Source organism: Gouania willdenowi, chromosome 10 (assembly GCF_900634775.1).
Source record: "Gouania willdenowi chromosome 10, fGouWil2.1, whole genome shotgun sequence".
NCBI lineage: Eukaryota > Metazoa > Chordata > Actinopteri > Blenniiformes > Gobiesocidae > Gouania > Gouania willdenowi.
This window is the reverse complement of record NC_041053.1, coordinates 26,288,846-26,314,139: the sequence shown is the minus strand read 5'-3', so window position 1 is coordinate 26,314,139 and position 25,294 is coordinate 26,288,846. Positions and strand designations below refer to the sequence as shown.

The following is a 25,294-nucleotide window of genomic DNA, read 5'->3' as shown; positions in this document are numbered from 1 at the left end:
AAAATGTAGTTAAAATGTGTTCTCTCCTGAACATTATAGCTGCTTGGTGTCAGATTAGGAGTTAGGTCAATGTATGAGGCAGTCCTTTTGCTTTTAGTAATGTTCAGACCACTACGCTTCGTCGACTGTTGGTTAATTCTCATTTCCTAGGATTGTTTTTATTAGGTTTTCTCACAACAATCTAAGTTTCTTTAGCCATTGGATATGAAATGTATGTTTTTTACTGTAACCAACCTGAGAAGGAAGATGATGGAAGCAGCAACACAAAAGCTCCCAATTAACTTTTACTCAAAAGTTAATAAAAGGAGAAAAGGTACTGGTACGTCAATAAGAAAAATGATTGTATTAAAACTCGTTTTAACTTATGATGGTTATACATGGTTTCCTTGTTCCCAGACTCAATAATAATAAACAGCAGAAGAAGAATATGCATTGGTGATACAGTATGACATACTGTATAACTTAAGAGCCCTACTTTGCTCTTAGTCAGTTACAGTAAGATAGACATCTGGCTCATATAGTAGGTAGAAACAAGTGGTGGATGTAACAGGAAGCTAAAAAAGAAGTTGAGAAACACACCCTTTTAAATTTGTATAAATAAAAAGGTTTATATAGTTTAAATTCAACTTCATGATTGAACACTTTGATATACTTTAGAAACTCAAACAGAGAAAGAAATACAAATTTTTAACCACAAAGAAAGTTTAATTCAGTAGCAATACACATTTGTTTTTCTAGTCTGTTACACAAGTCACATAAAGTTTGGGACATATGGCTTTTAAAATGCTTTTTTTAATTTTTTCACAAAGAAAAGCTGAAATGTGACCTCCACTTCATCGTTTCATATTCAACACGTCCATGAATCCACATCTTAATATCCTTCTTCACTGATCATTTGTATTTACAGTTTTCTTCATCATACAGCTCACATTATGACTTCTTGAGAAGTTATTGAGACATTATTTCGTTCTTTTTTTTTGGTTGGGGTACCAAATATTGTCATTATCTTGTTTGAGATTACAATTACAATCATATGCTTTACTTTTATGAAATTACTCTGGCATAAACTGTTGACATGTTCAATGAGTTTTGATCCAAAAGCTTAATATCCCTAACTTTGTGCGAGTACAGTAGGTGTCAGGTTAAAACAAACCTTGATTGTCTTTATGTACAGGCATCAAAATGGACAGACTGAAAATCACCTTTAGGAACTTCGAGAGGAAAGTTACTTATTTCTTATCTTGAAACATTTTAGGATTCTTTTATAAAAATGCAGCATCCTGTACACCTCGATAACACTATGGAATCGATCGTGTTCAATCCAGTGATCTTATTCAAGATAAACCTATTTTATAAATTTGTCAAAACTATATAATTTATCAAAACTTCATTTCCTATCACTCATCCATTTCCCTATGCCTTTATGTTTGGAGTCACACATCAGGTTTCTACACAAACACAGAAGCAGGACTGTTTAGTCGGTAGGTAGAAGATCATTGGCTACACAATAGATAACGGTGAAAAAAAGCTCCTGAAGGACCCGCCCACTCGAAGACAAGAAGTGTGGGTGCACCTCGTGTTTCGCTCCACAAATGATGAGCGTGGTACACTTCTATTGTTACAGCAATGGATCAGACATGTATACTCTATCACACTTTAACAAGTTAGTCGCTAAAGCCGCTCTATGAACCTTGGTGAGAGTGTTGACAGAAGACTACGCTACTCTGCTATAAGTGATGTCTCAGTATCACTAGAATGGAAACGGCCCTCAGGCTGGAAACAAATGGAAAATAATTCATTCTGTCAGAAGCAAACGAAACGACAACAGAACAGAAACTAATAATACCCGTCAGCATCAGTACAAGACTGGATAGTAAAGAGTTACACAGGAGAGCTACGACCTATGCAGGTACACGTGTGTAGAGCAGAGGAGGAAAAGCTAAGCTTTAACACCGGAACATAAAAATCACTCGACACAAGATTTGAAACACAAGGAGGAGGAAAACAAAGAGGTTTTTATACAAAACTGACTTTTTCTTGAAAGTTTCTTCCATCCGTCCTCCTCTTCCATCACCCAAATCTCTCTCAGTCACTCACACTTTCCCCCCCGTCACCTTCTCGGGATTACACTCATGCCTTCTTATCAAGCTTTGCAGATCCTGGTCTCTGTGACAAACTTGTTTTCAAAGTGATGGATGGTGAAACAGTCTTCTGCTGAGCGCTTCTGGATAGCTCCACCTAGCAAAGAGAAGTGAAGTCAAAGAGTTGATCCTAATACATGGTGATAGAAATAAAGATTCAATCAATTATATGTTACAGTACTCATTACACTGAAAGTAAGTATTTAAAGGGTACCTGGAATGAAAATGTGTATAACAAAAATGTGTTTAATGTGTTACCAATAAACCAGATATGTGCACCTTTTTATATTAAAAAATCACATTAAAATGCCTTTTTAGAACAATTTTATACCTTGGGGCATAAACTATGGAGAGACACCATTTTGGATCGGATATGATGCTCTTTTGTTGATTCCTGTTCGCTGTTGCTAGGCAACAGTGCTCCGTTGATTAGGGCTGGGTATCAATATAGTGCAATAAATTTTATTTTATTTTTTCCCACAATAACGATATTATCACGATACGGCAATACAACAATAACCGATATATCACGAGAAATTTAATCCACGATACATCACGATATCTGTCACTGAAGAAATCCAGAATTTATCTACTGCACTGAATCCATTTCACAGGAATTACAAAACATTGTCAATTAATTTCACATGAATGACAGCCAAGTAAAACAAGTAAGTATTTTATTTATAAAGCGCGTTTGGGAGATAAAATCTCTAAGTGCTGTACAGAACAGAGGAGAAATTAAAACAACAGGAGCAACATCATAAAATAATAGAACAAAGATGCATTTACATCGATAGGGGCAGCATCATAAAAGAATAATACAAATTTTAATCCATTTAAGTAAAAAAGTATATACTGCACAGTGGCTCTTCTTTGAACACACTCACACACAGTGTAAATTTGTAAATATCCATTCCTCACCTATTGTCTCATTGTACTGTGTATGTACTGCATTATCTCTGTGTATCATGTGTGTGTGTGTGTGTATATATATATTATTTGTCATGCCTTGTATGTAAAAGATTAAAATGTTTATTTTTTTCAATTGATATTTGGCGCCAGTGAATCGATAACATATCATTAAGGTATATAAGGTGCACATTTTGTTTATTAGTAATACATTAAACAATTTTTTTTTATATGTATTTTCACTACAGGTACCATTTAATCCAAATTAATGGTGATAAAAATAAGGATTAATTAAATATATATGTTATAGTACTGAAACTAAGTATTTAAGCATCATAAATGTACAAAAAGTGATAACAGCGTATAACAATTTCTGTGCTCATGCATTAACTGATCAGTCGATAATTTATCTTTTGTTTTCAGTGCACACATGCATACCTGGAAGGGTGGCCCGACGCTGCATTCTGTACGTCTCCTTTCCAGCACACAATGGGCGGACGTAGAAGCCCAGAGGCCTGATGTCGTCGATGCGCTCCGTCACCACCAGGTCCTCCTGGACCAGGTAGCTGCGGTACGAGTCCGACTGAGAAAACAAGCAAACGGAGATTAAAAAGTAATCTAACCACTTTCCATCCCTTAGGTTCCAGAAAAAAAAAAAATCCCACGTGTTAATTCTCAGCAACATTGAACACACAAAAGCAAACTCAGCAGAGTGGAGAGCTAATGTACGAGATCAACAAGAAACACAAATGCATTCAAAATGTACACACTATGGACGATTCTCAAACTATTTGTTAACTAATAAATGCTAAGTATTAGCTCACACACTTGGGGGTGGATGGCAGAGCATTAAAGACACAACAAAACCAATTAGTATCAAGATTTCAACAACGACCGCATTGTTGTTTACTGCTTGTGGTCATTTGTATCTCTACAAGTAAATGGACATAAGAAAAATAATATTTTCTTTCAGTACAAAAGAAATAAAAAGCTTGGGAAGGGCTAAGTCACGTGACCAGAATCAGACTGAGCCTGGATACTCCTACAACTTTAAACCTCTGTAAAGTATCAAAAGTGCATCAGTAACTGTAAGTATATGTGATTACAGAATCTCTCCTGGTCAGTTCTGGTCAAACTACCCTAAGCAGGCCAGATACTATCATACTGATAACATTTGCCAAGGTCTCTTCTTAGAGACTGTCATTGTTATGCTTAGCGCTATCAGCATACAAAAACCCTGAGAGCACAGAAAACTTTGAATCCCAGAGCAGTCTTCCCCAAAAACGTCTCATTTCATTCAAAAGCGCCACAACAATAACATTGTCTTATTTCTGCTGGATTTATATGGAAATACTCTCATTTAACATTGGATTAACATTATGTTATTAGCAGACACATAATTAGGAGACAATTCAAGACGTGAAGACTTATCTTAGAAAAAAAAAAGAGCCAATTATGTTAAAAGTGTGTTTAAAACCAATACAGGTTTGCTTAGATTAACAACTCACACCTACATTTCAGTTCTAAGATGTGAAGAGGTTGAGCACATACAGGACCTACCAGCTGTGAGAAAAGGTCAATGAGGTCCTGAGGAGGGAGAACCAATGAGGTGTTCAGAGGAATCAAGTAGCAGGTCCTCGTGGTCAGGTCCAGGTAGGTCGTCAGCTTCTACACATACAAACACAGACACACACAGTCAGCAATCAGGATGTAGTGTGTGTAGCATCTCAAAGACCGAGGAAAATGTTGGTTGACCAAGACTATGGCACATGTTAACCAAAAAAAAGAAAAAGAAAAACGAAGAATGAATGAGCAGGTGCCGAGGAGGACGAGGAGAAAGAAAAAGAGAGACAAATATTCTGTTTTGGTATTTTGTGGTGCTGATTTGCTTTTAAACACAGACCATTTATGATATGGACCTTATTCAAGCTTTGACCAGAACCCGACAAAGCAAAAGTGAAACTTACAGGTCCGACAGACATTAGGTATTTACTCATTCAGTGCCAGCCATTTTCAGATTTTCTACTGGGGGTATTTTGTACCCCCCTCCACACACCCCCCCTCCTCCCGACATGCAGGGATGACCCGTTTGGCCCGGTTAGTTGATGGTTTTATCTCACCATCGCAACATTATCAATAATCCACTCAGGTCCACATGTTCTGTGTTAGTATGTGGAGCTGTGAGCTGCTGGATACGTCACAATTCTGTAGCGCCATAATCTCCCTTTTTCCTGCTTTGCTGGGTAGCATCAGTGGCCAATCTCTCATCTAAAGGTGCACTGCTGCCATCTTCAGGGCGCAGTTGGTCACTACAACACCCCACAGGGTGTTTTCTAGTAATCCCCATGAAAAAACACAAATGACGAGTTATCTCGTCAGTGACACCTGAAACCGACAATTAAAACCTATTTTTTTCCTCATACAAATGACATATTTACGTTTGTTTTAGTGGTAAACCTGCTTTTATTAACAGACAACTGTTAATGTAGCCATCATCAGCACATGGGGAAACAAACGCACATCAAACACAGGTGCGCAGTGTGCCTGCGGCGCCAAAGACAGTAGTGGATCTATTTAGATAATCCATAAGCTCAACACTTTTTTTTTTAGTTCTCACCCTGTTGAAGTCGTGCAGGATGTAGGCAGGGTCTCCAGGCCTGAAGCGGGGAGGAGGGACGCTGATGACAGCCATGTTGTCTGAGATCTCCACCTCTTCCTCTACCCGGGGCAGATAATAGGGCTGACTCTCTCCTCTGCCTGAGGAGTCCCTGAACTCCATCGCACCATGATACAGTCTCTGCAGGAGAATCAGACAGAAAGTCACCTTTACATCTCACTCCAGCGTTTCTGAACAGATATGAAGAAAGGTGATGTTTCTGTGGTTCCCCTTCTTGAATAGCCCGCTTTTCTATGGAGGTAGATTTGTATCTTTATTATTCAATCAAAAAAAAATTAACATTTCAATCAAAGAAAAAAAATTCAAGCATAAAAAAAAAAGAAAAAAAAATGTGTTCAAAGAAAAAAAGTGTTTGAATACAACAAAAAATGTGAGCCTCAAAACATTGCATTAGAAAACTTTTTTCTTCGATTGAAGTGAAAAAAGTTTTTAAACATTTTTTTTTTGATTGAATCCACACTTTTTTGACTTCAACCAAAGAAAAAAGTTTTCAAACATTATTTGAGGCTCATTTTTTTTTTTTAGCATTCAAACACTTTTTGATTGAAGATATGTTTTTAGATTGAATTTTTTCTTCTTCTTTGATTTAAATGTTTTATTTTTTGATTGAATAATAAAGACACAAATATATTACCCATAATATGGCCCAAATACAAAAAACGTAACTTCAATAAAAAAATTTTTTTTTAAAAAACCCCTTTCAATCAAAGAGAAAAAAAAAAAAGTGTTCAAATGCAATTACTTGGCTCGCTAATAGTTTTTTTTTTTTTTACATTTGAACACTTTTTTTCTTTGATTGAAAACATACATTATTGATTCAGTAAACTTTTTTTTTTTGATTGAAAAGTTTTTTTTTTTGGATTGATTAATTAAGACTCATTTTCTACCCAAGTACACATTTCTGCTGTGGCTGCCAGAGGGAGCCAGAGATCACAATGACTTTGGTTACAGTTGAATACGCTTTATTCTCTGTTTAAAATCTTATGCCTTAAAGCAAAAGAAAGATAAAGACATTTCTGTTGCATTTTCAACACAGCAGGATTCTAAAAGAAGCTAAAATGCAGCGTGACTAGAACAGTGACTTGACTTGATTGTTCTGAAGTCCAGTTTTTCTCTCAGTGCTGCAGATTTCCACAGGTCTCCAACATTGGTTTCGCATCAGTCGCCACAACAGAAGACAATGTGCTGCTTTCTGATGACTAGTTGGATTTAAAAGTCAATATCTGCCTGTGGTTTTATCAAAAAAATTATCTTCACTCCTGTTTTATATGGAAGGACAAATGACAACATGCAAACTCCACATAAGAAGGTCCAAGGTCTATCCTTGGTTTGAATGGAGAAGCTTGATGCTGCCCCGGCACTTCCTTATGAAATCAATAAAGGTGTTGAAATGTTCATTTATTTGTTTGTCTCTCAGCAGGATTACATTAAAAGTTCTGGTAACACTTGACGTTTTATATCATTAAATGTCAATTGCTAAATTATGACACTTTTGGAGCTATGTTGGCGTTTTTAGGGTGGAGGGATCTAGTAAAGTTAATGACAGCCTTCATGACACCTTAATCATGCTAATGACAGGTGTCACGTCATAATAATGACAGGGTAATGTCAGCCTTTATGTTTAAAACTTAAAGTAAAATGTTACCAAAGTACTTAACATACTAAAATTTTAACCAAAGAGCAACATCACGCCGTGGAAGATTGCAATACATTTTGGAAGGAATATGGAAAAATTTACTGATTCTTACATCATTGGCAAAAGTTCAAAAATGAATGTGGGTTTGCAAGTTTCATCAGGATCGGATACGTATTGTGCATTTTACTGCAATATGCTGAAAAAACAAGGATGACCATTTCTGTCTTGCTTTTATACATTTGGGCCTAATGAGTCGTGAATAATTTGACTAGGATTTTCATGCAAACCTTTACACTGTGAATGATCATGGTCATTGACCCTGATCTAGATAACTGTCAATATGTGATTGGATTCAGTTCTTTACAGAGCGTCGTGCTCTCTGAGTGCTCTTGTTTAAGATTGATTTAATCAAACATAATCTTCTCAACTGTTTTTAAGGAGAAATGACTTTGTCACATGGTGTGGACTATGCTGGAACCAAACCACTGACTATACATGGTGCAGTTTGAGCACCTACCAATAGTCTAGAAATAGAACGTATTTGAGCCATTTCCTAATATAAATATCTCTCCTCGCCTCCGTCTGTAAATATGTATAAATCTATATTCTTTATCATCATCTAACTGTATTTTGGACACAATACATGGTCCATAGCAGACATAACACAACATACCTGTATTCTTTATACTTTATATATTACTTTTGGTGCACGGAACAAAAAACAAAACCAGCAACAACAATAATGATGATGATGATGACGATGATGAATAGTGATAGACCGATATTATCTGCCAATTTTTGCGGTTTGTACGTGTATCGACATTGGCTGATTTGCATTATTTAATATTTGTTAAATATTTTTTGTTCTACATCACCTGTTTTATATCTGTTCAATATTTTTTCACTTCCCGTTGTTGTTCTACCTCACCTTTGTTAATTTCAATAAATGTTGCTTTTTTTAAAAAAATTGAGACTCCTACCATTTGTTATCTTCATTGCGTAATTTTTATAATGTAAATTGAGGGAGCAAAAGTAGTATCGGCTCCAGAAAATAGGCAGTCCGTATCGTCATCGGCTAAGGCTGATGGAAAAAATTAATCGGTATCGGCCCTAAAAAAACCATATCGGTCGATACCTAATGATAAAAATAAAGGATAAGGGATAAATATAGGACAGATAGAATAAAGGGTAAGGATAAAAAGATAAATATATTTATATATATTATATATATATATATACAGTACTGCAGGTAATATTCTCTGTTGTTTTTGTGCATTTCTCCATTTAGTGCGTCTTCGCTGACGTGTTTGTGTGTTGCTGGTAATGGTAAGTATCTTTCTCTCTTAGTGTGAGTGTTTTTGGTTGTCATTTTGCATATTTTGTTGCTGTCTGTTCTTTTATTATTCAGTATAGTTTTTTTTTTGTGTGTTTTTGTTGTCGTTTTGTGAGTTGCGGTAATATTCAGTGTGATTCTAATTTTTATCTAAAAAAAAAAACAAAAAACAAAAAAAAAACAATATAAAGCCCATATTTTAATGCTTTCATTTGTTATTTTCCTCTCTCTCTCTCCAGTAAACCTGTAGTACCATTGCGTACCCCCTATGGTACACGTACCCCCACTTGAGAAAAACCATCCTCTAGACTATATGTGCACTGAAGCAAGTCACGCACCTTGGGAGTGAAGTATCGGAAACCGACACGCTTCCCCCCACGATGATGCCACTGAGGATGAAGGCGATGCCCAGCAGGGTGAGCAGACACCGACCTGTGGAGCCCTCAGAGCCCGCTGGAGCAGAGCCCAGCTCCGGATCCTGGACACCAACACAAAGTCACACACCGTACAGTAAGGGAGGGGGATACATAGAGCATCAGAACACAAGCCAGCAGGGGTTTTTTAAAAATGGCAGATTCCAGCTCTATAATCCCACTGCGTGAATGTATGTGTACAACAGCAGACACATTGTGCAGATTATGGGCGGTCCCGTCTCCTCAGCATCATATGTAAAATCACTCAGCACATTATTTGAGAGATAGATACACAAATATAAAACAGTTTGCTGAGTTCACACTGAATGAACCAAAATGATGGTACAATGACGATTTCTGGCCTACTACAAGCAACCACAACACCCGTTACTACACATTTACAGCGACTGGAGCCTCTTTTCCCACAGCCTTCTGCGCCAGCAACCGAGACTAAAGCTATTTTCACCATAATGCAGAGGAAATGGTGTCAAAGTGAGGCTGTAGGTGATGTTGTGTGGAGCGCTCCGGCTCGTCTCCGCACACTCGCGCTGTTTGACGCACTTGCAAACTCGGCTTTATTTTGCACTTCCGGTGCCTCGAGAGGAGAAGGGAGGGATTAGAATGGAAAAGAAGCACACAGGAATCCTGGAAATATGCCTTTAAAACCAAGATGGGCCGAGTATTAGCTAATCTGAAACGTCTACTAGTGTGGATGTGTTTTAATCATGGTTTTTATTAAAGGTCACTATTATTTATTGCTTTATTTACGTCTCAGAATACGTTGTTTCTGCATATTGGGCGCCACCTAGTGGCTAGGTACGAACAATACGTATATATTTTTCTTTGAATAAAGAATAAAAGTAAAAATAAAAATACGAATATTAATATTTTTAAATGTATAAAATCAATTAATAAATTAATAAAAGTTAAAATTAAAATAAAGATAAATTATGTTAGTATTTTCGTTTTTATTTTCACTTTTATTTATCAATCTTTATTTAATTTTGGACAATATTTTTTTATTTTTGCATTTTTTTCTTTCTGTATTCTATCCACCTATATTTATTTATTTATATTTAATTTTCAATTATCCTTTTTGTTATTTGTCACGTTTATATAGTTTTTTTTGGCAGGTTTGGTCCTCCATACGGGTTAGCTATTGCATGATATTATACTCACAATATCCTCTTTCTATTTTGAATTTTTACTCCAAAACAACTTCCAACTACATCAGAATTCATGCACATTCATCCTAATGTGCACCAGACTTCAATCATAGATTAATTTTATTCAGTTTGGGCTTTAGGATTTGTCTTTTTGCCTTGGTTTAAAACATGAAAAGGATGATTACAGTAAAAGTAAATCTTGATCAAGGAGTAAAAGTAGTTTGACGCTGCAGCTTGTTTGACTGACACACTACAGAAGATAAAATCAGGTTTTGGTGAAATCAATAAAATACACCTGCTGATAATTTTTTCAACTCTTCATTAACAAATTAGCTCACATTTTAAACAACATATATTAAACAATAAATATGAATAACAATAATAATAATTATTATTATTAGTATTATTGATGTCAATTAATAAAATATTATAACTATTATAATATCAGAAGCAGAATCAGAGGACTTATTTATCCCTGAGGGACAGCGCTCCGTATCTTAGATGAGAAATGTGAAACAATGGGAAGAGGAAGAGGTAAAAAGGACAAACCAACTAGGTCTTTGTAGAGAGGGGTGGAGTTTGGGATCAAGAAAAAACTCCTCAGCAAAAATTGCGACAAAAAACCAACAAACACAACATTCAATTCAATACAACAGCAAGTTGGCACAGGGAATGGATCTTTAGGGTGGGTATAGTTCGCAGGTCGGCCACAGGATGGCGCTGCCCTTACGGTTCACCTCCTGCTGGCATCTGCAGGGAGGGAGGAGAGGAGGGGGGCAGAGGAGACGGTGTAGAAACAGGTTGTGTATGTGAATGTGGGAGTGAGAGTGTTCATTGCGTATAGGCCTGTTCACTGAGTCTTTGCTGCTGTCTCTCACACAGTTTGTCTCCAGTGCCATTGCAGTAGAGATGACCTCGAGAGTTTGTTAGCCGAACCAGATTGCAGGTGTTCATGGAAAGTGAGGGAAAAGTCAGACCACTGAATCAACATCCATCCTTGGAGAGTGTGAAGAGAAAAACAGACCTTGACAGGCTGTTCATTCCATCTGATCTGATTCTGATCATTCGATCAATAATCCAATAATATGGCCATTTCATTGAGACGAACTGAAGTTCACCACGGTGGATTCCATCTGAGAGTTCTGAGAGATCGGCCTCTTCCATCAGTGGCTAGCGGCTTCCAGTAATGCTGCCAACGTAATCCGAATTTTTGCGATAAATCAGGGAAATGCCAGATCCAATCAGCAGAAGACCTGTTATCATAAACTTCAATCTGGCGAATCTCCTCAGGACGTACAGACTCTCCCACTGCCCCTCCTGCTTGTAGATAAATTTGACCAAAAGCGAAAAACGACCAGCTGATCAATTCCATGATTTAGATTTAGGATCGGGATGCAAATTGAGGATCCTGTTTAGATTAAAACAAGACAAAAACAAGACAAAGAGAGCAAGCAGGAAAAAAAGAGGGAGCGAGGGAAAAAGCGTCCTTCTCCTCTGAGGGCAAGCAGGAACTATTAGTAGTAGTAGTAGTAGTAGTAGTAGTAGTAGTAGTAGTAGTAGTAGTAAGGCAAGGCAAATTTATTTGTATAGCGCATTTCATACACAAGGCAATTCAATGCTCTTTTTACATGATTAAAAAGTGCAACAGAAAAAATTTGACAGTTTAAAAATCAATAAGAACATTAAAATCTGCAGTAAAAACTATGAGATTATCACCAGTCTACTGAAAGGCTGCAGCTCCCTAAAACACAAACACAGGGTTGAAAAGGGGATTTATTGAGTGACAGCTAAAAGTCACAAGTCATCTAAAACAGTGTTTCTGAAATGGAGGTACGTTTACCACTTGGGGTACGTGATGGCACTACAGGGGGTACTTGAGAGAGAGAGAGTGTGGAAAATTAACAAATAAAGCATCAGTCTTGGTCCCACCCCAGGCGTGAGATGACCAGAAGTTATACAAATCATAGAAATAAATCTATTCAGGAGCATCTGAATCATTGTTTTTTAATCTTGGGGTCAGGACCCCATGTGGAGTCGCCTGAAATTTCTGAAAAATTACAAAGATATTTGAATTTTTGAATTTTTTTTTTTTTTTAAAGTAATAACATTAAAACAAAACACAATCTTAAACAACTGTATTTCTACACTTTCACTATACTTTTCTAGTAACTAGTTCAACTAAAGTGCAGTTAAAAAAAAAAAAACTAATTTTGGAAAGAAATGTCTTTGTTGTCACCAGAAATAATTGGTATCAAAATGGGGTCACGACACAATCTAAAAAAGTTTGGGAACCACTGCACTAAATACTGTTTCTTTCCACTTATTTACAAAATGAGATTGTTTAAGACATGTGTTATCAGTCTTTCATTCCATCATCATGCTCTATAATTGTTTTTAAATAGTTTTCTAAGCAAAATGCTGTAGTGTCGGACAATGGAAGACGTGGATACAAAAAAGGGGGGTACTTGAGCCAAAAAAAGTTTGAGAACCTGATCTAAAAGAATTACATTACCATCATTAATTAGGAACAATTGGAAAACAATCATTAAGCCGAGAGAGAACATGCAAACTCCACATTGAAAGGTCCTACGTCTATCCTTGGTAGGGATGTAACGATTAATCGTAAGGCAGTTAAAAATCGATTCATAGGTATCACGGTTGATATCGATTTTCTGAAAATTGAATCGCAGTGTGTTACCAGCGCCCTCTGCTGGTCCAAACAAATATGACGTAATTTTTTTTTTTTAAAGTCCAATTGTTAAGGCACAAAATACATTTTCAGTTGCACTTTTAAAAAGAAAAAGAACTATTATGCAGTTTTGCATTGTTTATTATAGAACCAGAATTTAAATTAATAGGCTTCATTTTCATTTGTATTATTCCTTTATTTATTTCATTCAAGATTTATTTTTAGTTAAATTGCATTGTTTTGAATAGTTTATCAAGGAATTCTTTTGACAATGAAAAATAAAAGGAAAATAGTACAGTATTTTCTAGTTTTTTTCCCAAAAAAAAAATTTGTCTACAGTCCCATTTTGTAAAATAAATTGTGAGAGAATCGTATCGTGAACCCAGTCTCGTGAATCGAATCGTATCGGGAGTTGAGTGAATCGTTACATCTCTAATCCTTGGAATAGAATCCAGAGCCTTGATGCTGCGAGGCCAAATGTGCTAAACACTAACTCACAGTGGTGCCATATACTGGAGCATGAGGCAAGTATTGACTTTGTCTACAGAAGTTATAAAATATTGTCACTTACCCAATAAAGTTGTAAGTCAAACAAGATTCAGTGCAGCGCATGACATGTAGTGACTCAGTGCTGCGCCGCTGTAATGCAATGAAATGTCTGAGTGTATAATGTTACCTGTTCCTGTCTGTGAATATATCCCACTCTGTAAATACATTTCTATTCCCTCTTGCCAGCATGTCTGCACACACACACACACACACACACTGTGTAGAAGCACGGGCCCATGCAGGCCAAGGCCGTACACTGTATCTGACACATCTCTCTGGTCTGTAGTGGTCCTCTGCTGCTTCCTCTGCTTTCACTCTCCTCAGTCAGGGGCTGCACTTACCAGTAAATAAACACTTAACCAGTGCACCAGCGCTCTAAAATCACATCACTTGGTGGCATCTCTCCAGTCCCTCTGCTCTTCAACTGTACCTCAAGCATCTCACAAACACACACATAAAAAGCACGCGATGCACTCTGCGAGGCTATGATATTTCCTTGGTTAAACAGACGGATTGGACCGGTAATCTGCACTGAAAGGAACATAAACAGAGCAGCTGATTTCTGTACCCAGCTCTCCCTCTGTGCGCCCCCCCTAACACTGACTCGGCTTGAAAATCCTAAGTGGTCCTGAAGGCTTGTTTATGGGCTCGTCTTACGTTGTGTTTGATCTGAGCGCTTGCCCACACATGCATGTGTGGTTACAGGCACACACACATACTGTAAGAGCGAGAGAGAGCCAGCATTAGTAGTAATAGCTCAAGATGATAAACAAAAGACTTAGATTTAATCCTGAGGGCTTCTCGGCATCACACACACTCAACGGAGGGATAGAAAGATGGCCAACGGTGCTGTGTTTCCAGGAGGAAATGATGAGTGATTGAGGAGAGTAAATGAAGCAGGTGGGGGTGAAATGGAGAGATTGGATGAAAAAGAGAGTGAAGTGATGATGTGGGGGGGGGGGGGGTAACGGAGAGGGAGTCATTGAAAGAAGCAACGCAATCTGTGGCATCCAATGCTTGACGGAGTTTTCCGAAAAGCTGATTAACGGCAGATTGAACTCGCCGTCCGACCAATTTCTGTCTGAAATTGCCTAACAACCCTGCTGGTTTGAGTTTCTTTGCCTCACACACACCGATTCCAAAAGCCAAAATGTACACATGACAGACGCTCATGTTTTACACATGGAGGCTATAGTTGGCATCACAATGGTGGATGGCAGTCGTTGCCTGCATGTGGTCTGCAGTAAACATTCAATAAAAGCAAGAAAACACACAGGCACACATCATGGTTGCCCATACACACACACACACACACCCCTGTGGCTGCACTGTCAGCACACTGAAAGTGTGGTAGGCGACAGAATGGAGCTCCCATGCATGAGCTCACCCCTTTGCAAAAAATATATAAACACACGTACAGACCCACAGCTCATATTTGTCATCAATTTTCCTTGCAGACTCGTGAAACCACAAGTGACAAATGACTGTGTCACTTTTCCTGCAAACTACACACACACACACGCACGCACACACACACACACAAGCCAGAGCCCAGAAAGAGCTATGGGAACATCTACAGCCACATTTAGCGTTGAACCAAAAAGTTAGACACTGCTCAGAACTTTATAACGTCACTGACATATCTCCATGTGGATCCACCATAATCACCATGTGTGGAGAGAGGGAGAACATTTAGTGGTCGAACAGAGGGAGCGAGAGAAACAGAGAGAGAGCACGAGGTAGAAAATGAGAGGACGAGTGAACAGAGCTCGTGTACAGACCAGCTTTACAGCCTCCTGTCAGACCTCTGATCACCCCCCTATCCCCCACCCTACCACTAAAATAAGTTCATCACGCTGCTATGATCCTTCCTGACTAACACACACACAGACACTGGTGATGAAAAATGAGTCTTCCCTGAAAGTATCATCTTCTGCCTCGGTCTCCATGTGTTCTCAGCTCGGCTCACCAATGGGACTGTGTATTTATGTATTTTGACAGCAATTATTGCAATTGAATAAATGAATTTATTATATTGCATTATTGTGACCATCACCAGCCATCCCTAAGGAAGGGTGAGAAAAACTTTATTAAAGGGAGAATGTGATAAGAGAGGGCAGTGTTACCTTGGCGAGGGGGAAGGGAACAGGGAAGAGGGACTCAGGGTTGGTCGGTGAACACTTCTTAAGGCCTCACTTTGTCTGGTTTTAGGATACAACCAGCGTTATTCTGCAGCAATCCAGACCAGATTATATATTAGTGGTGTAGGAGGAGGAGTTATTAATAATGGGTTATATGAATGACAATATGAATTATGATTATTAATATTATCTTAAAGAATGCCGGGGTGCCACTCCTTTTGAACCGGAGAAATATGTCTTAGTTTTTAGACTAAACCCATTATTTGAAGCCAGTTGGATGGATTCGTACAGCAACGTCTGCACCTTAAAACACAGCTTTAATAAACCAGAGGAATCAAAAATACTATTTAACCTTTTATTTTCATAATTTAATAATAAACAAGAACAATGTGGTAATTACATCATGATAATATGCATGTGTAAGCTAATGAAGGTGAGGATTATACGGAATAACAAGAGCTCATAAAAACACAGAGGGAAGACGTAGAGGGTAAGACAAATGTAAATATTGTGGATTGTGAGTGAAGCATATTGTAAGTAGAGTGTAGGTATGAGGATTTATTTAAATTATGTGAGTGACGGCTCTGCTTGTCCAATGTTCGCTGGTCCATACTTGGAGATGAGGTCCAGGTTAGACCTGGAGGCGTTCTGGGTTTGGCAGGAACAAAGTTTGTGGTACAACCGTAGTTATAGGCGTAATAGAAGCCTGTCGCAGCTGTGTGGATTAGGAGTGGAGGATATCGCAGAGGGACCGCTATTGGGGCCGCGGTCCGGACTTTGTGAATAGTTTTTTACGCATGATGAGGTTTGTCTGAACTTGCTTTCGCTCTTGCGAAAAACTAACCTGCAGCTAAAAACAAATATAAAACGAAAGAAATGGACGATGAGGGAAAGCGTTTGAGCATGAACACTAACGTTCAAAACAAAGGTTTTCTGGCAGAGCGCGTCTTTTTCAAAAGATTTGGAGACGACTCTCTCTAGAAGGGGCTTCGTTGATTGTCCAGAAATCCCGTCGGTGGTTGGCTGGTCAGACCCAGTTTGTCGGCTTACAGCTGTAGTAGGTGCGTCTTTGGGTGTGTGTGATGACAGACAAACAGAGGGGGATCTAAACATAGCACATAAATGATGATAATTAATTCAGCATAATTCAAATCATCTTTTCAACATCATATCTTGAAATATCATGTGTTATGGGACACGAACTGCGTTTTTCCACCCAGCCTCTTGGGGAAAGCCTGGGATGTGTCCTAGGTGACAGTGGTCACCACAGGGGGTCAAAGGATCAAAGTTTTGGTTAGAGTTCCAGTTATGTGAAGCAGACTCCACCTTGCTTTTCCCCTTTTCAAGTGGGATGAAAGAAGGGTCATATAAACAGTTGGTGATAAGATTCCGATGTCCTTTTTGTTTAGATAAAAGGGAAGGTGTGTTCACCAAATGGTGTGTGTGAGGGTCAGGTATGCATTTCAAAGTTACTGAAACAGAATTCTGTAAACAGTTTGTGATAAAGAAACAGGCTTTTTGGTAAATCCTGTTAGAGAGGGGGTCTTCAAGTCAAAGTTCAACTTGAAAGGGGCTTGTTTCGCTACAGTGGGAACAATCTGAGGCATAAATTATGTATTGATTAGGACCAGTGTAACCTTAAATCCTAGAATCGCTTATTTACCGTTACTTTCAAATCACTGAGTGAAATTCATCCGCCCAATTATTTATTTATTTTTTTATTTATTTATTCAGTTTATTTCCGACATGGTTACATTCACTTTTTTTTTTTTTTACATTTTTTTTGTATCTGCTTATTCCCTCAGGGTTGTGCGGGTCTCCGGCTGTCATCATGTGGAATGTGGGGTACAACCTGGCAGAGGAGTGAAGAGCACTGATATATCCTACTCAAGTAGAAGTACTGTTACTTGAATGAAGTGGTACTCAAGTTCAAGTACAAGTAAGTCATACATAAAATACTCAAGTACAAGTAAAAAGAAGCTCAGTTAAATAGTACTCAAAGTAAAAGTTACGAGTTACTTTCACCCCCCCGCGTTTATTTTTGGTAATAAATCATGCCACAGTTTCCTTGCATACAGTAAACATCTCATGTATAAACTTAAAAAGGAAGAGATGAAATCTTGCACAATTGGAACTTGATCTATTTTTCACAAAGGCATCTGTATAAAATAAAAGGTTTGTCAAAATGTACAATTATTTTGTAAAATAAAATAACACCAATGAATTAAATTCAAAATAAAAAAAATAAAAACTTCTCAAGCTTTATGTATAGCTGGATTTATGAACTCAAAAAGTGCCTTGCCAAATGAGCCATGTGGGTAATAATATAAACAAAACCAAAGAAAGTGGTAAAATAACCAGCATTCAATGTTGTTTAATGTGGTTGGTCAGCTATGATGTGATGCACTTGATTGTTGTCTGGTCTTTTCATTTTTTGTTGTTTCACAATGTCCGTTCATCATTTTAATACGAAAAGCAATAATAATTTACTCAGTAACGGTTGGGTGTTGAAATGTAGCAAATTACTTTACTTAAAACGTATTTAAGTACAAGTAAAATTACTGATTTAGAAATACACAAAAAAGTAAAAGTGCCCATAGAAGCAACTCAACTACAGTAACATGAGTAACATGAGTTCCGTTTCTTTCCCCTCTGCAACCTGGACAGAGCACCAAACATCTACACTCATTCACTCCTATTGCTAATTTAGGCCTTGTCCACACGTAGCCGGGTTTCTGCTAAAATGAATATATTTTCGACGGTTAAACTACAAATTACCCAGCATACGTGTTTTTTGATTGTGAGTTGGCTTCTTTGTGCATTTACTCTTTATTTAGTCTTTATCTTTTGGTAACGTCACTTGGTCTCACTGGGTTTATTTTGTTTTTTACTTACCAGTTGTTTTTTTTTTTTTTTGTATTTTTGTTTTACTATTCTCGAGCCATGTAACAAAATGTTGTGTATTTATATGTTGAGAAGCAAAAACTTGGGGAAAACTGTGGATTATAAAGATTTTTGACACGATGGGGTAATGAGGATGAGAGACCAAATTAGTGGCAGAAAGGATCAAAGTCAATGTCACATGTACTGTGAGCACATACTCAGCGTTTAGCGACTGGCACAGGTAGAAAGGAAGCAGTGGAAGAATGAAAGAGGGCAGTGAAGGACAGAATGATGGAAATGGACAAATGCCTGCCAGGGTCCTGAGGAGGGTTAAACCTCCAGGAAATTACCTCATCAAGGCAAGCCCAGCAGCCGTGTTGACTTTGCATCTCGCACACACAACCATACACACACACACACATACATGCGTGATGCACACACACACAAGTTGGCAAATTGTGGGCGATGGTTTTATAGCCAGGAGTGATCACTGAATCACTTCCAGACTCAATGACGTCTCCACTGTCAGGTTCCCCAATGTAAGACAAAATGGTACACACACACACACACACACACACACACACACACACACACACACACACACACACACACACACACACACACACACACACACACACACACACACACACACACACACACACACACACACACACACACACACACACACACAGAGTGCTATTTCTCCGTTAAACCACAGAGGTTGTTTTGAGGCCTTTTGTTCCTGCTCCGTTTTTGAACCCAGTATAAAATGATCCTCAAATCACACAGTGTGGACAGCCTGGGACTGACAGACTTAAACTCCTATGGCTGTAAGCCATGTGGTTATGGTTCCTGCTGGACTCTAAAATGCCCTTAATAAGGTTTAAGCAGTCTGCAGAGGCCTTTGGTTTCCTCCCTGCTGTGCTGATGGGAAAATGAGGAGGAGGAGGAGGAGGAGGAGGAGGATACTGCTGTTCCTCGTGCCAGTGACAATTGGACATTTCAGCATTTGTGCTTCAAATAAAAGTGCATCCATACAATAAAGCATCAATGTGTCAGTTATTCCAATTGATTTGTTTGGGAAAACATGCATTTTTTAATTTATTTTTTTAGCAAAAAGGCACATATTAATTTAACACATACATGTAAGTTACATACATATATGCAGACAAACAGATTTCTCTTCTTTTATATTTGTTCAAACTAAGGTCAGAGAGACTCACACTGCGTTTGATCCATTACTGGCTTCACATTCAAAATAAACTACAAATGTATTTATACCTGACGACATGTAATATGACTGTATTTAAAGCAGACTGTTTCACATTGCATTAAAAGTTGCAAAGAGTTGCCGAATATCTGCCCACATTGTTTGATCAAATACAGTGGAGACATTTTTGCATAAAAATTGCTGTTTTTGTTTGTTTTTTATTTACAAAGATAAAAACCAACCTTCTTTATGGGTCTATTAGGGCTCAGCTGCTTCGTTGCAACAGCCATAGCTGTGTTTTTACTGTTTTACTGTCTCTCCTATACTCCTGATTTACATAAACGTCAAACTTTGTAAAAGCACCAAACTTGATTTATCATTCATAACAACTTTTTTGATAACAGATAAAGTCCTGAGTCAACAGAAAACTCCAAAATGATCTTATAAGAGAAATAACCATTACATGAATAAACTCCAAATTAGTTTTTTTGGTGATTCGTATTGACTGCTGTTCCGTTTCAACTGGACTCCAAACTCAACTTTTTCTTTTTCCTGAGCTTTTCACTTATGGAACAAATTACCAAGGGACCTGAAAGACATCTTAACTTTACGCATATTTAAAAAATGCTTTAAAATCATATTTTTACCAGTCTTAATGTATATATAATGTATTTTTAAATGTATTTGATGGTGTAATGAAAATGTATCTTGATGTACCTTTTTATGTAATGTTTCTAATTGTTTTCTATACATGCACTAAAATCTTGATTTTTTTTTTTTTTTATGGATTCCATAAAGATTAGCAATGACCACGGTGGAAGCTAATGGGGATCCAATGAACAACAAATAAACAAACTGTGGACTAATATCTGCGCTCGTAGTAATAATGACTAAATATTGCAAGCATTGTTTTGTGGCTCTGTAAAAAGTATACAGACAAACACTAAAATAGTTTTATACATAATAGGAATGATCATGAATTTCATCAAGAATATATGCAACAAAGTACTTTTCAAGTTTAATATTTTTAGTTTTTCATATATATATATATATATATATATATATATATATATATATATATATATATATATAGCTATTGGTATTTTGGTTACACAGTGTGTGGAGAGAATTAAAAACAAGACTTTCCGGCGTCTCAGAAGTCTATAAGCCCTGTGCAGGATGTAGTTGTAGAGCGCTAATTTGAAAGCTGTCTGATTGCTTTCAATTGGGCCCCTAAAAAAAAAAAAAAACACACACACACATACACACACACACACACACACGTCATTAATCCATCAGGTGTCATTTACAGAGGAGGATGGGCTGATTGGAACCAGAAGGAGACACAGAATGATGTCACAAAAGCACACTTCACTGCCAGAGCGCTCGTGTGTCTCCACATTTCCTTTTCATCCTCATCATCGCCACACACACTCTGACATGTACATGTGAGTGACATATAGACAGATACATGGAAGAAAAGTCAGTCTACGTGGAAAAATACTTATCTGCTCCATTCCTCTCCAACATCTAAGCCAGATGAGAGCAAGGCGAGAGGGTGTGTGTGTGTGTGTGTGTGTGTGTAATGACGGATCCTGTGTTAGGTGCCATAGGGGTTTTGTTCCTGCCATAGAGCTTATCACGTAGTCTTTCTGTAGGATGGGCCAGTGTTAAACAATGCAGTAATCCTTTAAAGAGGTGCTGTGTTTCCACGATGGATCACTTTATGAAAACTGAATGTGGCTCAATCTCTATAAATACAGGCAGGAGCCACTAATAAATCATTTCTCATGGCTCAGAGACCACTAACCACAAGGCAAAAAAGGCATAGAAAGCCACACGATGGTAGGCCCATCTTGGAGTGTGTGTGTGTGTGTGTGAGAGAGAGATTGGGTGTGCATCAATGTGTCAAACCCTGCTTTGGCAGTCATGATGGTGTCCCAAGAACCAGACTTTTAATTAAATCTGTATGTTGTTTCCAATTTGACCGTATTTGAACGATAGAAGTCCCTGTAGAGAGCTTGGATACCGTGGATACCATAATCTAAAACATAAAATACTGTTTTTGTATGAAAGTGAGGACATTTGGGAGCTCTGATGTCTCAGATTGCTTTCCTAAGAAATAGTTGCACAAATAGTTCACTCATCAAGCTTAAACTTTGTGTTTACAGTATTGTGCATTGCCTTGAATCTGACAATACGATTCACGATTTGCATGTTACGATACGATATATACGATACTAAATAATACGGTATACAGTGCAATATATCGCAATATCAAAAATTACTAATTCCATCTTTACAAGTACAAAATGGTATGAAATACAATTTTTTATTTTGTTTTTTTTTTTCACTTGCGAGCACTAATAAATGGTAACTAACTGCAATTCAATTACCAATATGATAAACAAGTGGTATATTAATTAAACTGTCAAATTACATTTTTCAAAAAAGTTTATATTTTGTGTCTACAACAGATACTGATTTTCTGAAGTTCTTAAAATCTTAAAAAAAAAAAAAAAAAAAAAAAAAAAGTAACCACATACATCTATGAAAGTGCCCAGTATGTTTGTATGTTGTATGAAAATAAAGTGCAATCAACTTCCAATCATGCATTGAGGAGTGAGATAGTTTACCAAGGTCTGACCAGGTGTTTACATGCTATACATATGTTAGCAAAATTAAATGTTTTTTTTTCATTAAAAACATGATGGAAAAAATTGATTTGCACATTTTTTTTAGATCGATTTGGTAATCACGCGGTGAAATATGATATTTCACTGAATCGATTTTTTCTTACACCCTTAGCTTACAGTGCACCTCAGGTTGTGGTATTTAATTGTAAACTTCATGTTTCAATTTTAAAGCAAAACTGAGTAACTTGCACTTAGCGCTCCCCCTAAAGGTCCCTTTGGTTATGTCACTGTCTTAAAAACTCCCCACTCCCCACCGCCTGCCCCTCCCCACAGCTACATGCGCACCTTTGCTCTCCCAAGACGGTAGCAACCGATCACTGAAAAATCCTAATACAACAGTGACACTAAGGGTGTTTTCACACATATAGTCCCATGTGACCATGTGAACAGTATGAGGAAGAGAGACAAGTAAAATAAATGAATGATAATACGGAAGGGAGTGTGGAAATGTGTGTGATGTGCTTGTGTGCTGACAGCGGCTCTGAAAATAGATAGATAGATAGATAGATAGATGATATTTGTGTGTGTGCTGCCTGAGGGAGCGATGGGTTGTGAGTGTATGTGCATGCCTGTTGCCGCGACGACAGTGTGTGTGATTGCTGTGTGTTGCTGCTGAGCTGTAACTGCATGGAATTGCTCCATTCCTTAGACAAAGGTCTTCTCTGCCTTTTGTTTTGCTGGCTCCACCATGATATAAGTTTGAGAAAAGTGAATTTGTAGACAATCGTGGTCATAATCTACCCCCCAATCACCCCATAAACACTGGTATTACCCTCACAGGGACTATGAGAAGGATTTATTAAGGTGAAAAAGTTACTTAGTTCAGCGTTAAGTATCTGTTCACAAATGTATTTGCAAAGTCCTTTCAGAGCTAAAAAAAAAAAAGACAGAATGTTAAGAAACCACATATTAATGATGCATTAACCTTGTCACTGAAAATCTAAGGATGAAGTTACTGGGTGTGTTGTTGACTACAGGCTAAGTGGCTCGATAAACTATAGCAAAGAGATGATGTGGATGAACTGTAAATGCCCTAAAACTCAAACTCATAGTCATTCAGTGTAGTGAAATTAAACAAGACATGTTTACATTTTTGCAGTGTGAAATAAGATGACATAATATAACAGTGGTTATTTACTGCATCACGATAACGTGCTAATGTGAGTTAGTTTTCTTCCACTGCTCCAGTTTCAGCCCTCGGTCCAATAACACGTAGGTTAGGCTGATTGGAGTCTTCATGCTTCTTCACTGTAGTGTAAACTTGGATCGGAGGTAGAATCAAGAGTTGATATTTATCCTCTTCATAGGTTAACAATTTGGTCTAACTTCACACATTTGTTGAAGAATTGTAAGTTACACAATCACGAGATAGACTATGTAAGTATTTGGACCTCAGAGTGTAGCACAGAATTCAAAGCTTCTTTGTGGACACATTAGAGCTTTTTTCTGCTTCTGTATCACAGTTGTTTGCACTTTGTACAGTTGTAGTCTGTCCCATTTTTTAAACAAACATGCAACACATTCTCGACAATATGTTTTGTTTAACACATCGAAGCCAGCCCTACGTTTTGTTCAGAACATGATGTAGATCAAACATAGGCAACTGGAGGCCCAGGGACCCAGGGGCCACATATGGCCCTCGGTCTACTTGTATGCATCCCTCCAAAGTAAACTTACAAAATGACAGAAGAATGCACAAAAAAAAGCAAGAATACATGAAAAAAGACACAAAGAATTACAACATTGCAGGAGAATACAGTAAGAGACAAGAAAACACAAAAAAGACTGAAAAAATGCACAAATGACTGCAAAAATGAACAAAACAACAAAGTGATACACAAAATTATGACAAATAACAAAAAACAACAACAAAAATACTCCAAATGACTGAAAATAATACACAAAATCACAGAAAATGAAAACAAAAGCACACAAAAAGCCAATGAAAATACAAAAGATGACTGCAAATCCACAGGACTAACAAACAAGCAAAACGACAACAGAAATACTCAAAATTACTCCAAAAAACCCAAAATGACTACACAAATTCACACTATGACTCAAAAAAACATGTATTTTGCAGGAAAAATAGGCAATAAGACAACAGAAATGAACAAAAAGCACACAAAATTAGTATAAAAACTCAGATTAGTCATTATTCTAAATGCTGACATGAATGTTGATAATGTGGCCCTTCGATCGAACAGGTGGAAGTTGCCCACCTCTGATGTAGATTATGAAGTTACTTCAGAGAGAGCGCTGCAGTGAAAGGAAATATATAATTATTATAAACCAAGTTTTAAAATAAACCGTTCTTGTGACTCTTGGCTGAAAACTCATTCTTTGCTCACTCTCTTGCAAACTCAAGCAAGTTAAACCTGGCCAAACTCAGACCTGTCCCCTGTAGATCTGCTCATGGATTGGCCTATAGTACTTTCCAGCTTTAGCTTGTTCAGAGATGTCAGTGGGAACAGTGGGAATGGAGCCTGATGCAGAGCAAACAGCACCCATCCCTGCAGCCGGCCTCTCTTTACCAAGCCCTTCTCCTCCCGGGCCTGCTGGGCGCTGCTCAGGGCTGTGATTGGCATGTGAATTACAGTGTGTGGCGATGATAATAAGAGTGCTAACTGGGGCCAGGCCTGCGTCTTGCAGCCAGCAGCCGATCCCAGCTGGCACAGCCTGAAAGCCGACCGCTAGCTGCCACCGTCTGAGGAGGCAAATAAAAATGACAAGCTAACTGTTTAAGAACTGCTGATTTTTCACATGTTGTTTTCAAAGCTCTCGTGGCTCAGTCAGACTTATTTTCCGAGCTTTTTCTTTCATTTTCCTTAACTTTTCGTCTGTTTACCTT

At 37.8% G+C, this 25,294-nt stretch overlaps 1 protein-coding gene across 1 annotated transcript; it reads right to left on the bottom strand.

Moving 5' to 3' along the window:
• Positions 1 to 678: 678 nt before the first annotated feature.
• On the bottom strand, positions 679 to 25,031 carry LOC114470782 (integral membrane protein 2A-like). The gene is given in 8 exon segments (XM_028459112.1): positions 679 to 2,238; positions 3,489 to 3,634; positions 4,609 to 4,718; positions 5,668 to 5,847; positions 9,035 to 9,055; positions 9,058 to 9,174; positions 9,506 to 9,559; positions 24,978 to 25,031. Coding segments are annotated over 8 exon segments (777 nt in total). The 3' UTR covers positions 679 to 2,143.
• Positions 25,032 to 25,294: the final 263 nt, after the last annotated feature.